At 39.5% G+C, this 17,923-nt stretch overlaps 1 protein-coding gene across 10 annotated transcripts in view; it reads left to right on the top strand.

The window, feature by feature from the left end:
- The window catches only part of EPB41 (erythrocyte membrane protein band 4.1), a 226,289-nt gene that overhangs the window by 118,381 nt on the left and 89,985 nt on the right, over nt 1-17,923 (top strand). For all 10 annotated transcript variants that reach the window (XM_023507451.1, XM_023507453.1, XM_023507446.1 and 7 more), the window contains exons 5-7: nt 4,088-4,130; nt 9,844-9,919; nt 12,738-12,956. In XM_023507451.1, coding sequence (XP_023363219.1) covers nt 4,088-4,130; nt 9,844-9,919; nt 12,738-12,956 — 338 coding nt within the window. The remainder of the gene's footprint in view (nt 1-4,087; nt 4,131-9,843; nt 9,920-12,737; nt 12,957-17,923) is intronic.

Here is a 17,923-nt window from a genome sequence, read left to right as displayed (position 1 = left end):
CATCTGATCCATTTTGGTGTATATCCTCTGTGCCCTCAGGCTACTCTGTGCACTCTCATAGCACTGTCACACATTTCTGTTATAGTAATTATCACACCTAGAACAGACAAATTAACTGTTCATTGTTCACTTCTCGCCTTAGAATGTCAGCTCCTTGGCCAGGCGCAGTGGCTCACACCTGTAATCCTAACCCTCTGGGAGGCTGAGGTTGGTGGGTTGCTTGAGTTTAGGAGTTCAAGACTAGCCTGAATAAAAGTGAGACCCCCCCACCTCTACTAAAAATGGAAAAACTGAGGCAAGAGGATCGCTTGATCCTGAGCTGAAGGTTGCTGTGAGCTATGATGCCAGGGCTCTCTACCCAGGGTGACAGCTTGAGACTCTGTCTCAAAAAAGGAAAAAACAAAAAGAATGTCAGCTCTCGAGAACAAGTGCAAGTGCTGTTTTTAATCCTTTTTTGGCAACTACAATGCCTCACACGTGGAAGCATTTCTAAATATTTGTTGGCAAAATAAAATGCTGGCAATACAATCGCTTAAATTGAGGTTAAAATTACCTGTTCTTATACACATTGATTTTTATTATCTACAGAAGGATTTGTTTTTTAAGTTTTGATTTGGAGGTTTAGATAACTGAAACAATTGTAATTTCTTCTTTATACTTTGGAGCCCTCATGCGATTGACTCCAAACTGGGTTTACCCATTCTCTGATAAGTTGGTGGGAATTCTAGCCCCAGAATGATAGACTGGCAGGCACATGGAATACCTCGAAGGAACTTGGCAGCTTCAGGTTACCCTGTCAGATTTTCTTAAAATAATGGAAAATATGAAGTTCTTTACTACGGTGAGAGATATTCCCTTCCACAAGGTAGAAAGTAGCGGTAGAAAGTGTTCTAGATTGCATAGTGTAACCCAAGGTTCTCAGAGGTTCCACAAAACTTATCAATTGGTGCTTTTAAAGTCTTCCTTTCTCCAATTAAAGGGCAGTGGCATCATCCTAGCTCACAGCAACCCCTAACTCCTGGGCTTAAGTTATTATGCCTCTGCCTCCCAAGTAGCTGGGACTATAGACGTATGCCACCATGCCTAGCTAAATTTCTCTATTTTTAGTAGAAAGAGGATCTCGCTTTTGCTCAGGCTGGTCTCAAACTCCTAGCCTCAGTGATCCTCCCACTTCAGCCTCCCAGAGTGCTGGTGTAAGGATTCCAGGTGTGAGCCACCATGCCCAGCCTTTATATTTCTTAATCTTCTATGTTAATTGCTAGGGGAGTTTGAAAGGAAACTAGTCCCCACTCTTGGGCTTATGGTCTGTTGCAGTGACCATTTAACAGTCAAAGTAGTGTATAAGCATATGTAAAATAGTGATGTTCAAGCTCATTCCTTCAGTAGAGCAAATGGGCTGGTCCCCCTGGGTTCTGCCCTTGTAGTAGAAGTTGAGGAGGGGATACTTTATTTCTTTCTTCTAAATACTACTAAAATTCAACTTTAAACCTTTTGGGTTTAGGAAGGGGAGGGATTAGGAGGAGGCAGGAGAGAAAGAAGCTTCTAAGGTGCTGGTAATTGTTAAGATTCTTACATGTTCACTTTAACACTTTATTGATCTATGTAATTGGGTTTTATGTACTTTTCTGTATGTATCTTGCATTCAATAAGAATTTTTTTTAAATATATTTTTTAAAAATTACATCGCTAATGTAGAAATTTAGCGATGTCTATCTTTAAAGATTTCTCAGAAGATCCTTTGAAAGATGTTAATGGTGAGGTTCTTTTCAAATGCCATTATTTTACACGGTCCACCTTGGGTTGAGGAGCATTGCCCTCATGCTGTGCAGACTCTGAGTAGAACAGTGAAGGAAGAGATTAACATAGGCAAGAGTAGTCAGAGAAAAGAAAATATTTATTCCTCCAGGAAATATTCACTGGATACAAATCATGTGCCAGATGCTGTGCTAATGTAGGAAACTTGAGCAAGACCGAGGGGGTGGAGGAAAATAAAATTTGGATGATGTCATCTAATTCTGGTTGTAGCTCTTACTAGTCTTTATAGAATAATATTAATAGCAGTGCTTATTTCGGATTTACTTTAAAATGTTTAAAAATTTTTAATTATAAAAAGCACACAGAAATAAATTTTTAATTATTTATGGGTATGGCTCGGCGCCTATAGCCCACCCAGCTAAGGCGCCAGCCACGTACACCTAAGGTGGCGGGTTCGAATCCCCAGCCCGGACCCGCCAAACAACAATGACGGCTGCAACCAAAAAATAGCCGGGCGTTGTGGCGGGCGCCTGTGGTCCCAGCTACTTGGGAGGCGGAGGCAGGAGACTCGCTTGAGCCCAGGAGTTGGAGGTTGCTGTGAGCTGTAATGCCATGGCACTCTACCCAGGGGGACAGCTTGAGGCTCCGTCTCAAAAAAAAAAAAAAAAAATTATTATGGGTATGTAATAGTTGTACATCTTTATGGGGTATGTGTGATGTTTGATATAGGTATACAATGTGAATCAAACAAGTCAGGGTAATTGGGGAATCTGTCACCTCAGGTCTTTATCATTTCTCTTTGTTAGGAACTTCACTGTTCTACTACTTCAGTTATTTTAAAGTATACCCTAACTTAGTGTCTATTATAGTCACTTTGTTGTGCTATCAGATGTTGTTTATTCTATCTATCTAACTATATTTTTGCAACCATTCTAACCTCCACTGTAACCCTCACTCCTCGCTACCCTTCCCAGCCTCTGGTAACCATCATTCTACTATCTTGGTAGAGTGCTGTAGCATCACAGCTCACAGTAATCTCCAACTCTTGGGCTTAAGTGATTATCTTGCCTCAGCCTCCCAAGTAGCTGGGACTACAGGTGCCCACCACAAGGCCTGGTTATTTTTTTTTTTTTTGGTGCAGTTGTCATTGTTGTTTAGCTGGCCCAGGCCTGGCTGGAACCTGCCAACCTCGGTGCATGTGGCTGGTGCCCTAACCACTGTGCTATGGGCACTGAGCCTAATTTTTCTATTTTTAATAGAGATAAGGTCTAGCTCTTATTCAGAATGGTCTCCAATTCCTGAGCTCAATTGATCCTCTCACCTTAGCCTCCTGGAGTGCTTAGATTATAGGCGTGAGCCACTGCTCCTCACCAGATATCTTTTTGATACACTCAATTCCTCTCATTTGGATATTCAGTGGAATTGCTGGATCCTATAGTAATTCTTTTTTTTTTTTTTTTCTGAGACAAAGTCTTTGTTGCCATGGATAGAGTGCCATGGCATCATAGCTCACAGCAACCTCTCGCCTCAGCCTTCTGAGTACAATTGGGGTTTTATGTACTTTTCTGTATGTGGTGGGTGCTGGGACTATAGGCACTCACCCCAACACCAAGCTATTTTTTGAAATGGGGTTTTGCTCTTGCTCTTGCTCTTGCTCAGGATTATAGGCCTGATTCACCACATCTGGCCTCCTACAGTAATTCTATAGTTTCGTTTTTCTGAGAAACCTTCATACTATTCTCATAGTGGTTATGCTGATTTAAATTCCCACCAACAGTGCTCCAAGGGTTCCCCTTTCCTCACATCCTCAACAGCATTTGTTATTGTTATTCGTTTTGATGAAAGCCATTTTAACTGGGGTGAGATGATATCTCATAGTTTTGAAACAAGGGTTCCCCTTTCCTCACATCCTTAACAGCATTTGTTATTGTTATTTGTTTTGATGAAAGCCATTTTAACTGGGGTGAGATGATATAGTTTTGAAACACTCACTGTTTACTAAGAGATACACATATATTAACTCATTAATCTTTAAATAACTCTGTGAGATAGGCACTACTAGCATCTCATTTCATAGATGGGGAACTGAGGTATAGCGCTCCTAAAGTCACTCCGTCACGAAGTAGTAGAACTAGGATTCAAGCCCAACTCTTTGGCTCCCCATTGGTTTCTCTGCTCAAAATTACTGTGCTTTATGAAATGAATGCGGAGTATCAAGAGCAATGTAGGTTGATCTGGAGGCACTATTTGAAGTGGTAGTGATCCCGCTTCCAGGAATCTGTTGTTGATGTGTTTTGGAGCTCCGTGTGAATGCCTTTTCTTCTTTTTACAGACATGGCTGGATTCTGCCAAAGAAATAAAAAAGCAGGTTCGTGGTAAGTGGATATAGCCTTTTTTATAGTTCTTTCTTTCTTCTAGTAGGTCAGAGGGTTTCCAACCATTTCTGGCTGTAAGTCAGTCACTTTAGAATCCTGACTATTGCAGATTGCTTTGAAATTGAGATAAAGCCTTCCCCTGGAAGGAGATTCCATACTAGAAAATTGTAGCAGAGGTAGACACTATGGAGATGGAGGTCAGATCTTGATGATTTTTTTTTTATACAATTAGACAAAGTTGGGGAAGATAGAAAAAATTAACAATAAGAGAAAGTGGGAATGAACAATGACGAGAAAAGAAAGGATATGGGACCCAGTTCTCAAACTGATGGTGATTGAAACTACAGTGGCCTACTAGGAGGAGTTTGCTGCCAGATCCTGTAACCTTTAAAATGTTCTGGACACTTGTGTTCTAACTTTTTCTGTGTTCTCCTTCCCATAGTTCTTTTCGTTCCTTTCAACAGTTCTTTCTCCAAATTTGAAATGTAAGGGACTTTGGAAGAAAATAATTGCTTGCTACTGGTACTTCTGACATTATGGCTTTGTGCTTAGGTCTACCAAGGTGTCCAACCTTTTATTTTTTCTCTGCTGCATGTTGGAAGAAGAGTTGTCCGGAGACAAACACTAATGAGAGCTAATTAGCAAATAAAAAGCTCCATGAATAATTTTCATGATACCTGACACCACAGATAAGCAAAAGTACTCTTACAAAATCAGCTTATAGTTTGTGGGCCCCAGGGTCAACACCCCTGCAAGCCCTCTAGTGTATATCACTGCTGCACACCATGATCAGACTAGTGTCTTAGGATAACTATGTCTAGGTTGAAAAAAGTATAGATTAGTATTTTTCAGTACCAAGTTCAATGAGCCAGCTAAGGGGCAAAGACCTTTTTTTTCCTGATTAAGACTACCTGTCCTTTCAGTTTAATTTAGTTTTAAAGAAACTTCCAAGAAATGTAATAGTTATAAGCCATCATGATTAGTTAATTAACACTGTCCCCTGAAAGCAAACTTTACTTTTCATTTGTTTCTTTTTTTTTTGAGACAGAGTCTCACTCTGTTTTCCTTGGTAGAGTACCATGGCATTACAGCTTACAGCAAACTCCAACTCTTGGGCTTAAGTGATTCTCTTGCCTCAGCCTCCTGAGTAGCTAGGACTATAGGTGCCCACCAAAACACCCAGCTATTTTTTTGTTGCAGTTGTCACTCCTGTTTTAGCTGGCCGGGGCCAGGTTTGAACCTGCCACCCTTGGTATATGAGGCCAGTACCCTACCCGCTGAGCCATAGGCACTGCCCAATTTTCATTTGTTTCTTAAAAGAAAGCACTTTTGTTAAAGTAGAGAAACAAAATTCTCCTCTGGACTGGCAATGCTCTGTATTTGCTGCCTACCCATAGGAGCTTGTTTTAAAATGCAAGTCAGAGAAAAAATATTCAGAGTATTTGTGACAAGAAACACTAATCCCAGCCCCTTTCAATGAAAATACTTTTAATGTTCAGTATTACTCAGGAACAAATGGTTGTATAAGAAAACTCTTCAGGAAAAAAAGTTGACTCAGAGTTTATGATGAACGAAAAGAATATCTAATGATTATATTCCTAGATACTAAAAAACAGTCTTTTATTAAGAAAAAGAACCTAAACACTTGTCATAAAATACATACATATACATTTCAAAGACCATTGAGATAGGAGGCAAAAAAAAAAATTATAAAAAACTCTTCCTTCAACATGGTGGGGGGATCTGATATCTTACAAAAACTTTAATAGGGAGTCAAAATGTAAACATTTCATTATGGCAAAGAGAAGATGACATTTATCTATTGCAAAGATTTTCTTTTTCTTTTTTTCATCATACAAGTAATATATACTTTACTGGGAAAAATTTAAACATTATGGAAACATATCATGGAGAAGGTAAAAGTCCCCTAAATTGTGTCATCTGGTTATAATCACTGTTAAATGGTGTAATCTGCAAGACTTTTTCTATGTGTATATATATTGTGCTTTTCAAAAATACAATTATAGCCTAGGAAACATAGCAAGACCTTGTCTCTTAAAAAAAAAATTGAACTGGCTCGGCGCCTGTGGCTCAAGTGGCTAAGGCACCAGCCATATACACCTAAGGTGGCGGGTTCGAATCCAGCCTGGGCCCACCAAACAACAATGACGGCTGCAACCAAAAAATAGTTGGGCATTGTGGCGGGCACCTGTGGTACCAGCTACTTGGGAGGCTGAGGCAGGAGACTCGCTTGAGCCCAGGAGTTGGAGATTGCTGTGAGCTGTAATGCCACGGCACTCTACCCAGGGGGACAGCTTGGGGCTCTGTCTCAAAAAAAAAAAAAAATTAAACTGAGCACAGTAGCATATGCTTACAGTCCCAGCTACCAAGAGAGATGAGATAGGAGGAGTTTGGGGCCTGCCTGGGTGACATAGCAAGACCCCCCATCTCACAAAAACAAGTATACTATACATAGTTTTTTAAATTAATTTTTTAAATAGAAACTGTAAATATATGGTATAAGATTAAAAGATACAGCTGAGTATGGTACAAGGTAAAAATCTCCCTTCTTCCCTTGTCCTACTCTTGAAGTTTCCTTTCCTAGAGGCAACCATGGTAACTAATTTCTTGTGTTCTTTCCAGAAATGGTCTGAATATATGTAGACATACATACATGGGTGTGTATATTTTATTATAAATATGCAACTAATCTTTTTCGGCTAACATAATTTGGAGTACTCTCCATGTCAATATATGTAAATGTATTTCATCTCTTAAAGATTTTTAAGTGTTTATTTATTTAAATAAGGAAAGGTTTGTCTATTATTTTCCTCCCAGTTCCAACCCCTATCTTATCCATAAAAATCTATTATCATAAATTTGAGGTGATTCTTTCAATCTGTTTTTATATTTTTCTTTTGTATATCCATACTTATATATACATAATATTGCTTTTTTTTTTTTAGAGATAGAGTCTCACTTTAATGCTCTCAGTAGAGCGCTGTGGCATCACAGCTCACAGCAACTTCCAATTCCTGGGCTTAAGTGATTCTTTTGCCTCAGCTTCCTGAGTAGCTGGGACTATAGGCACCCACAATGCCTGGCTATTTTTTTGATGCAGTTTGGCCGAGTCCAGGTTTGAACCCGCCACCCTCAGTATATGGGGTTGGCGCCCTATCCACAGAGTCACAGGCACTGCCAGGTTTCTTTTGTTTTTAATTTCTGTTAGCCCCAGCCTTACCCAATCTCCCTTCTCTTAGCTTAATTTTTAGTTTTGTTTATTTTCTTGGTTCTGGGTATGAGAGATAAATTTATAGGAGGATAGTAGAATTCAGTGGTTAAAATGCCTATAATCCTAGTACTTTGGGAGGCTGAGGCAGAAGTACCACTCGAACCACATTGTGAGATCCCCATCTCTACAAAAAATAAAAACAAAAAAAGCTTTGTGTAGTGGCTAGTGCCTGTAGTCCCAGCTATTCAAGAAGCTGAGGCAGGAAGATTGCTTGAGATTGGGAGTTTGAGGTTGCAGTAAGTTAGAGTGACACCATTGCACTCAACCCTGCCAATAGAGTGAGACTCTGTCTCAAGAACAAGAACAATAGCATGAAATTTGAAGTAAAAGAACTTTGGGTTTACTAGCTGTATACTTTTCCTAAATGTCTGTTTTTTCATATACAAAAAGCATTAATATACCTACCTCTTTGGGTTTCTCTGAGGATTAAATGAGTTAATGTATAAGAGGGCTTGGCTTAGTGCCTGGTGTGCAATTAGTGCTGAACAAAATGACAGCTGTCAGCATCATAACCAATCATATTTCATTATGGCTGAATTTAAGCCTTATTCTTTGGGAAGTCAGCAGTCATGCTAGAAAAACCCTGAAGGGTAGCACTCAGCTGGAAAAATTGAAATGCATTCTCCATTTAACCTTTACTCATAATCTCTGATTTTCATTGCAGATCAAAAATACAACACATTTGTGTGAGTCTCACGATTGAATTCTTGTAGTTTTCACGCCTAAAATATTTTTGTTACAGGTGTAGTATCTAAAAGCTACCTAGGCGCCTGTAGCTTAGTGGCTAGGGCACAAGCCACGTACACAGTAGCTGGTGGGTTCGAATCCAGCCTGGGCCTGCCAAATAATAACTACAACCAAAAAATAGCTGGGCGTTGTGGCGGGCACGTGTAGTCCCAGCTACGTGGGAGGCTGAGGCAAGAGAATCACTTAAGCCCAAGAGTTTGAGGTTGCTGTGAGCTGGGACACCATGGTATTCTACTGAGGGAGACAAAGTAAGACTCTGTCTCAAAAAAGAAAAAGAAAAACTTAAAAAAATAAATGCTACCTATAGGGCCTGGTGTGGTGGCTGACCCCTATTATCCTAGCACTCTGGGAGGCCAAACTGGGTGGATTGCTTGAGCTCAGGAGTTGAAGACTAGCCTGATAGCTAGCATTGTGGCAGGCACCTATAGTCCTAGCTACTTGGGAGTCTGAGGCAAGAGGATCACTTAAGCCCAAGACTTTGAGGTTGCTGTGAGCTATGATGTCACAGCACTCTATGAAGAACTACAAAGTGAGACTCTGTCTCAAAAATAATAATAATAGTAAAATAAAAGCTACCTATATTGCCTTTTTGTCCTTATTTCTAAAATGATCTCCTAATCTCACCTATATTAGTGAGAAGAATGCTTTTATTTGAGGTACTATTGACAGATATCACAAGTAAATAATGCCAAAACCAAAAAAGAACATTTATGGGTTACCTGAATTACCTCTGAGCACTCAGAGTAGTATAGCCATGTACTACATAGTAACATTTCTGTCACCATCGTATATGATGGTAGTCCCATGGAATTATAATACCATATTTTACTACACTTATTCTAGGTTTAGCTATACAGATACTTAACATTGTGTTCCAACTGCCTATAGTATCCAGTACAGTAACATGCTGTACAGGTTTGTAGCCTATACGTATATATACCATACGGTCTATGTATATAGTAGGCTAAACTATCTTATGTTCACATGATGATGAAATTGTCTAAAGAGGCATTTCTTGGAATGTGCACATGACTACATACAGATCATAATTTGAAAACCACTAGTGGACATGAAGGATGGTTTTCATCATGCTATTTTGCCCATGTAGTTCTCATCCTTTGTAAACACAACTATTAAGTCAGATAAAAAAATGAGATCTTCTAGCTTTAACTCTTAAGCACTATCTAATTAACTTTCTTCTTTTTCTTTTTTTTCTTTACTTTTTTTTGAGACAGAGTCTCACTATGTCACCCTTGGTAGATTGCTGTGGCGTCACAGCTCACACAAACCTCAAATCTTGGGCTTAAGCTATTCTCTTGCCTCAGCCTCCCAAGTAGCTGGGACTACTGGCACCTGCCACAAAGCCTGGCTATTTTTTGGTTGTAGTTGTCATTGTTGTTTGGCAGGCCTGGGCTGGGTTTGAACCCGCCAGCTACTGTGTATGTGCCTGGTGCCATAGCTGCTGAGCTATATAGGCACTGAGCCAGAAAAATTTTGTTATCCACGAGGCATGACAGTATTTTAAAATTGCAGGGGAAAAAGAATTTTTAAAAAATATTTCAAGGCATTTCTACACTTGGCTTTAGCCAAAAGGTCAAGAAATGATTTTTTTAACTTTAACTTCATAAGCTTTATTGATATAAACATGAAATTCTTTGATGTTTATTTTTACAGGTGTCCCTTGGAATTTTACATTTAATGTAAAGTTTTATCCACCGGACCCAGCACAGTTGACAGAAGACATAACAAGGTAAATAACTAAGTAATAAATATGTAATAGTAACTCTCATAAGCTCTGGAAATTTCCCTATTCAGAATTATAGAACAATGGTGAGCTGTTAAATGCTTAGCCTAAAAGAGAAGGTTTATGGGCTCAGCGCCTGTGGCTTAAGTGGCTAAGGCACCAGCCACACACACCTAAGGTGGCAGGTTTGAATCCAGCCCGGACCCGCCAAACAACAATGATGGCTGCAACCAGCACCTGTGGTCCCAGCTACTTGGGAGGCTGAGGCAGGAGACTCGCTTGAGCCCAGGAGTTGGAGGTTGCTGTGAGCTGTGATGCCACGACACTCTACTCAGGGGGATAGCTTGAGGCTCTGTCTCCAAGAAAAAAAGAGAAAGTTTGTGGTCACTTCAAGGCAGGCTTGCAAATAATTGAACCTAAAAGCCTCAAGTGTCATGACCTGCCTGGAGGAAGTGGGCAGGGACCTAGTTTTGTTTATCATCAATGTAATACCAAGCTGTGGACAAGGCTTATGTACACCACCATACCACCCTCCAAAGGCAAGACACAAATATATGTGGTAAAATAACTCTATTGATTTTTTAATTTTTTGTATTTATACTCTTTTTCCCACCATGGGCCTTCTTACCGTGATCAAAAGAGCTAAAAGTCTCAGTGTTATTATTTCTTCCTATCTCCTTTTTAAACTGTATTTATGATTAGCTACGTGATCCCCCTGAACTGAATCTTCCTTTGAACCCACTTAATTTATGAAATAAGTCTTATACTCTTTAAAAACAGCCTACTGATATATTTAAGGAAAATGACTTTTATTGGATTCTATAAGAATATTAACAAAATAGCTGGGTGTTATGGCCAGCACCTATAGTCCCAGCTACTCGGGAGGCTGAGGCAAGAGAATCGCCTAAGCCCAAGAGCTGGAGGTTGCTATGAGCTGTGACGCCATGGCACTCTATCGAGGGTGACAAAGTGAGACTCTGTCTCTTAAAAAAAAAAAAAGAAAATAGTATATTAACAAAAATATTGAAAAGTAAGATGTTGTAAAGAGTAGAACTGTACATATTTATATCCATAAGGCTCTCACATAGAGCCTTATAACTGGTAAGTGCTTGGCAAATGTTTGTTAAATAGAACTATTAGTTATCAAAAACTGCTTTCTAATTTTGATTTTGCTGCCAACTCTCTGATTTCAGTCAAATTTATAATCTCTAAGCCTCAGTTTCTATATTTCTTAAATAGGGAGATAAATTAGACTCTTAAAAAATCCGATTATTAAGTTCTATGAAAAATCTATACCATTTTTTTCTTATTGTTGTCTAGTCACCGTACATTGTTGAAGTTGAGATGCCATGTATCTGCCTTAAAAAATTGATCTGGTTATTTCTTTTTCACACGTAATATTCGTCTTTTGGAGTTACTACTTTACTTATCTTTCTTCATCTGTATGCATAAAACAAAATGCATCCCTAAAAATCTTTGCTAATTATCTACATTGTAGAAGAGGTTAAGATTCTGGTGACTTGTTTGGCATTGCTCTGACTTTTTTGGTAAAAGGCATGTGTGTAATAACTAATTATAGATAGAAAAACTATTGCTGATGCACATATTATTCAACATATTGCTATGGTAAAAGCAAAGATGTGATTCTAATTAATATAGGAATTGCCAATTTAAACATACTTTTCCTGTTTGATGAAACAGTCTGGGCTCGGTGCCTATAGCTCAACTGGCTAAGGCGCCAGCCACGTACACCTAAGGTGGCGGGTTCGAATCCCCAGCCCGGACCCGCCAAACAACAATGACGGCTGCAACCAAAAAATAGCTGGGCGTTGTGGCGGGCACCTGTGGTCCCAGCTACTTGGGAGGCGGAGGCAGGAGACTCACTTGAGCCCACGAGTTGGAGGTTGCTGTGAGCTGTGATGCCACGGCACTCTACCCAGGGGGACAGCTTGAGGCTCTGTCTCAAAAAAAAAAAAAAAAAAGAAACAGTCTGAATTGGTCCACTCACTAGACTCCACTACTAGACTAAGCAGTAAGAGGTCAGGACCACATGCGTGAACACTGTAGTGATGGAAGTGTCTATACATATTAAGGCACTCAGTTTGTTGGACTGAACTTTTTTAACTGCAATCTGAATTCCCAACAGTTTAGCACACAGATGGAATTAGTTTTATAAGGTGGGCGATCGTATGTGGAAGGCTGTATGCAACTTAGCTCACCTTGGAGGAAAAACACACCACAGTGTTCATATCATACTGAAAATGTGTAAATAATGTCATCTTTGTATATGAAGGATACTATCTACACACTTGGCAAAGCATTGTGATGGAAAGGAAAGGGCCTGGTTTGAGAGCCAAACAGCCTTCATTGTTCTCTGGCATCGGGCAGCTAAGCCTCTGAGGGTGCCTCCTCATCTGTCATCTGTCAGTGGCACCCACCTCACAAGTTTGTTTTTTAAGATTAGATAAGATAATTTATGGATCTATGGTACTTAGTATACTTAACGAAGTATTAGTTTCATTAAGCCCTTTAGACTTTTCCAACTTTTCCTCTTTTTGTTTCTAAACATGTGTACGACAGTTACAATATTTTTTTAACCATCTATATGGAAAATTTTCACATAGAATGGAAGAAATTATAGTATGATAAACTACCATATATGCCCACTACTTAGATTGAACAGTTATTGATACAATCTCATACTTACTTAACCTATTTTCTTCTTTCTCTTTATTTTTTCCTCTCTTCTCCCCCTTTCTCCTTTTTCTCCCTGTATTTTGTTGTTGTTGCTGACATGTTAACATCTTTTCTCTTTTGGCTGTAGATATTATTTGTGTCTCCAGCTTCGGCAGGACATAGTTACAGGACGTCTGCCCTGCTCATTTGCTACCCTAGCGTTGTTAGGTTCTTACACCATCCAGTCTGAGCTGGGAGACTACGACCCAGAACTCCATGGCGTGGATTATGTCAGTGATTTTAAACTGGCCCCAAATCAGACCAAGGAACTTGAAGAAAAGGTCATGGAACTGCATAAGTCATACAGGTGAATATGTCTCCAGAGTTTGTTCTGTGTTTGTTTTGCAATAAGTTTAAACTCTTAATGTGATATTGATTCAGTATTTGCCTAAGAGGGAGCATAGTGCCATAGAGTCAGTGTGAGCTCACTTAGCTCCGGTGTAACTTTGGACAAGTTGTTTAACCCTTCTTTACCTCAGGTTTCTCATCAGAGTAATGGGCATTACATTGTAGAATGAAAATTAAATGTAATATATGTACAACACTTAGCACGGTGCCTGGTACAGCTCCGTAAATGGTAACTATTATTATTGCCTCACCTTTTTTTCAGGTTTAAAAGTTACTATGCTGTATTAAGTGCCTTGAGATGTTGAGACCAAGGGTTTTTAACTTGAGATCGATATGCATGGATAGATTTCAGAGGGCCCATGAAGCCCCTGGAAGTATTTTTAATAGGCTTTATTCACTAACTGTACTGCTTTTTTTCATGAGAACAACTGATACTCTTGGGAAGTATCCTAACACAGTAATCAAAAACAAGGGTTATAGGCAGTCTGAGCTGGGTTGAAATCTTTTTTTTTTTTTTTTTTGAGACAGAATCTCAAGATGTCACCCTCAGTAGAGTGCCTTGCCATCACAGCTCACAGCCACCTCCAACTCTTGGGCTCAAGCAATTCTCTTGCCTCAGCCTCCCAAGTAGCTGGGACTACAGGCGCCCACCACAATGCCTGGCTGTTTTTTGGTTGTAGTTGTCATTGTTTGTCAGGCCCTAGCCGAATTTGAACTTGCTGGCTCCAGTGTATGTGGCTGGCACCCTTAGCTGCTGAGCTATAGGCACCCAGGCAGTATACCACCTTCAACTTGTTAATAATTAACTAAAGGGGGGCATCACCTGTGGCTCAGTGAGTAGGGCACCGGCCCCATATATGGAGGGTGGTGGGTTCAAAACTGGCCCCGGCCAAACTGCAACAACAACAACAAAAATAGCTGGCATTGTGGCGGGCGCCTGCAGTCCCAGCTACTGGGAAGGCTGAGGCAAGAGAATTGCCTAAGCCCAAGAGCTGGAGGTTGCTGTGAGCTGTGATGCCATGGCACTCTACTGAAGATGACATAGTGAGACTCTGTCTCAAAAAAAAAAAAATAGCCAGGCGTTCTGGTGAGTACATTAGTCCCAGCTACTTGGGAAGCTGAGGCAAGAGAATCACTTAAGCCCAAGAGTTTGAGGTTGCTGTGAGCTGTGACACCACGACACTCTACTGAGGGTGACATAGTGAGACTCTGTCTCAAAATAATAATAATAATAATGCTAAGATACTTGCCTTTTTGACTGTATTGAAATGGGTGAAGCACAAATCAAGGCATTTGCACCAAACTGTACTGGCATTCATTATGTTATTCATCAATGTACACTTGCAGTTAAAAAATTTAAAAAGGCCAATTTACCTAAGAATTTTCTTAATGAAGCAATAAACAGTATTAATTTTATTAAATCTTGAATACATTTCTCTTTTGTTTTTTTTTAAATGAGACAGAGTCTCACTATGTTGCCCTCAGTATAGTGCCGTGGCATCACAGCTCACAGCAACCTCAAACTCTTGGGCTTCAGTGATTCTCTTGCCTCAGCCTTCCAAGTAGCTGGGCTACAGGCTCCCACCACAATGCCTGGCTATTGAATACATTTCTATATAACATTCTGCATGATTAAATGAGATGTATGCATAAAGTATACTTATACTTTTGAAGTACAGTAGTTGTTTCAAGGATAATTACTTGTGTAATTTGAATTATGAGCTGAATTAACCACCTTTTCTATAAACATTGTTTTTTCCTGGAAAAAATGACTGACAAACTATGATTATTCAGTCAGAGTTACTCGGCACTCATTTTCTTTTTTTAATTTGTTTTACTTTTTTTTAAATTTCTTATAGCATAACTATGTACATTAATGCAATCATGGGGTATAGTGTGCTGTTTTCATGTACATTTTGAAATATTCTCATCAAACTGGTCAGGATAACCTTCATGTCATTTTCTTAGTTATTGAGTTAAAACATTCATAGGCATTCATTTTTTAAAAAATGAATGAGCTGGTGCTTTTAGAAAAACAAATGACAGTATTTGTTGATAATGACAAATTTTACGTTTTCAAGTAAAAATTAAAATTTTGAAAAACTTTTATTTGCCACTGTGATCGTGACAGCTTTTAAATACTTAAAGACTATTTCTGCCAAGGGCAATAGTGATTTTAATGAATGTGATTTTTCTTATACATTTGTTTTATAATAAAATGTATCAACATTTGGAAGATTTACATAACTTGGTGAGCCAGTATTTTTCAGATAAACCATGCACAATGTTACAAAATCATCATGAATAAGAAAAGATGTATTCAAAATGCGATATAGGCTGGGTGTGGTGCCTCATGCCTGTAATCCCAGCGCTTTGGGAGGCCAAGCTAGATGATTGCTTAAACCCAGGAGTTCAAGACCAGTGTGGGCAACATTGCAAGACCCTGTCTCTACCAGAAATAAAAAAGATATGGGTGTGGAGGCATGTATCTATAGTCCTAGAGGTTTGATGCTGAGGTGGGAGGAGCCCTGGCACTCCGGAGTTCAACATTGCAATGAGCCATTGCATCATGCCATTGCACTCGAGTCTGAGTGACAGAGACCCTGTCTCCTAAAAAGTTTTTTTAAAAAGCAAGATAAAACAGTGGATCTTAATGTAACAGTTCAAAAAGTGCATTGACACGTTCCACATTTCATATTGCAATTAACCTTTAAGAAACTGCCATGGTTGAGTTTCAGTATAATATCAAAGAAGAATATTTTAAATTCTCAGTCTTTCCTTTTCTAATTACATATTTATGTGAGATCAGATTTCTTCATATAGTACCAAATTAATATATTGGAACAGATTGAATGCAGAAGGTAGGCGAATCCAGCTGTCTTCTAAGACAGACACTAAAGTAATTTGTAAATATGTAAAACAATGTTACCTTTTCATTACATTTTTGGGAAAATATTGCTATTTTTCACAAATAATGTTATGAATGTTAAAAATAATGGATTCATTTTTATTCTTTATAAATTTAATTAATAGGCCAGGGATGGTGGCTCATGCCTATAATCCTAGCACCCTGAAAGGCCAAGGCAGCAGGGTTGCTTGAATTCAGGAGTTCCAAAGTAGTCTGGGCAAGAGTGAGACCCTGCCTCTACTAAAAATAGAAAAATTATCTAGGCATTGTGGTGGGTGCCTGTAGTCCAAGCTACTCAGGAGGCTGAGGCTGGAAGATGACTTGAACTCAGGAGTTGGAGATTGCTGTGAGCCATGGCATTCTGGCCTGGGGGCAACAGTGAGACTCTGTCTCCAAAAGAAAGAAAGAAAGAAACTTAATAAGTATTTTTAATTTTTCTTAGTTTTAAGCTTTCTAATATAGTAAACACTAATAGGTATAAATAATGTAAAGCTCTTTGGAGTCCTCAATAGTTGTTACAATAATTAAGAGAGTAAAGAGGTCCTAAGGCCAAAAAAGTTTCAGAACCACTGAGTTAGGCAATAGGGTACCATCATTAAAAGGGTAGGCTCTGGGCAGGACGCAGTGGCTCACACCTGTAATCCTAGCCCTCTGGGAGGCTGAGGTGGGTGGATTGCCAGAGTTGACAGGTTCGAGACCAGCCTGAGCAAGAGTGTGACCCCCCATCTCTAAAAATAGCCAGGCGGGCTCAGTGCCTGTGACTCAAGTGGCTAAAGCACCAGCCACATACACCTTTATTGGTGGATTCAAATCCAGCCTGGGCCCGCCAAACGGCAATGATGGCTGCAACCAAAAAATAGCCAGGCATTGTGGTGGGCACCTGTAGTCCCAGCTACTTGGGAGGCGGAGGTGGCAGACTTACTTGAGCCCAGGAGTTGAAGGTTGCTGTGAGCTGTGATGCCACAGCACTCAACCCAGGGTGACAGCTTGAGGCTTTGTTTCAAATAAATAAATAAATAAAATTAAAAAAATTAAAATAGCCAGGCATTTTAGTAGGCATCTGTAGTCCCAGCTAATTGGGAGGCTGAGGCAAGAGAATTGCTTAAGCCCAGGAGTTGGAGGTTGCTGTGAGCTGCGATGCTACTGCACTCTACCCAGGGCAACAGCTTGAGGCCCTGTCTCAAAAAAAAAAAAAAAAAGATTCATTATGATGTTTGATTATATTGATGCTGTACAATAATGGCGTTTTAACTAATCTAAAGAAACTTATGCTGAGGAATAATTATTTACTAGGCACTGGAAATTACAATATTAGCAAATACTACCCTCCTTGACAAATAGAAGACTATCTACATAAATGGAACCCTTAGTAGTGGCCCTTTGCCCAGACAGGGATTTTGAAGCTATAATTAACACTTTAAATCAAGCAAATCAAGCTTTAATATTAATTGCCCTCCACTTATGGGCACTAGGAAGGTATGTAAACGTGTCAGTTTCTACCCCACACACAATTAATTATTTTAAATTATAATAAGGAGGTACAGCAAACATTAATAAAAGGCTATGACATGGCCCTGGAACTCACTGAATGCCTCTATCCTGACCCCACTTGCTTGAAATAAATAAATACAGGGAAATTTTGTTGTATGTTCTTTTTAATGAGCAAGAGTTAACTAGTGCCAGAACTCCCTATTTAGGTACTTCTGTAAGCTGCAGTACTTACAAGTAGTAAATTATTAGGTGGTGTTGAATAAATTCAAGACGGTACTCTTAGGGGTTTAGAGGTATCTAATCTTTTCCCAGCCTGTTTATCATAACTTTCAGAGGTCTTAGAAATTTTAGGAAAAACTTTGAGGTTTAAAATTTTAAGGTGAAGGCTCGACGCCTGGGGCTCAAGTGGCTAAGGCGCCAGCCACATACGCCTAAGGTGGCAGGTTCGAATCCAGCCTGGGCCCGCCAAACAACAATGACAGCTGCAACCAAAAAATAGCCAGGCGTTGTGGCAGGCGCCTGTGATC

This window comes from Otolemur garnettii, unplaced genomic scaffold, assembly GCF_000181295.1.
Source record: "Otolemur garnettii isolate 467f Iridium unplaced genomic scaffold, OtoGar3 scaffold00184, whole genome shotgun sequence".
Taxonomy (NCBI): Eukaryota; Metazoa; Chordata; class Mammalia; order Primates; family Galagidae; genus Otolemur; species Otolemur garnettii.
This window is presented reverse-complemented; position numbering and strand designations above follow the sequence as displayed.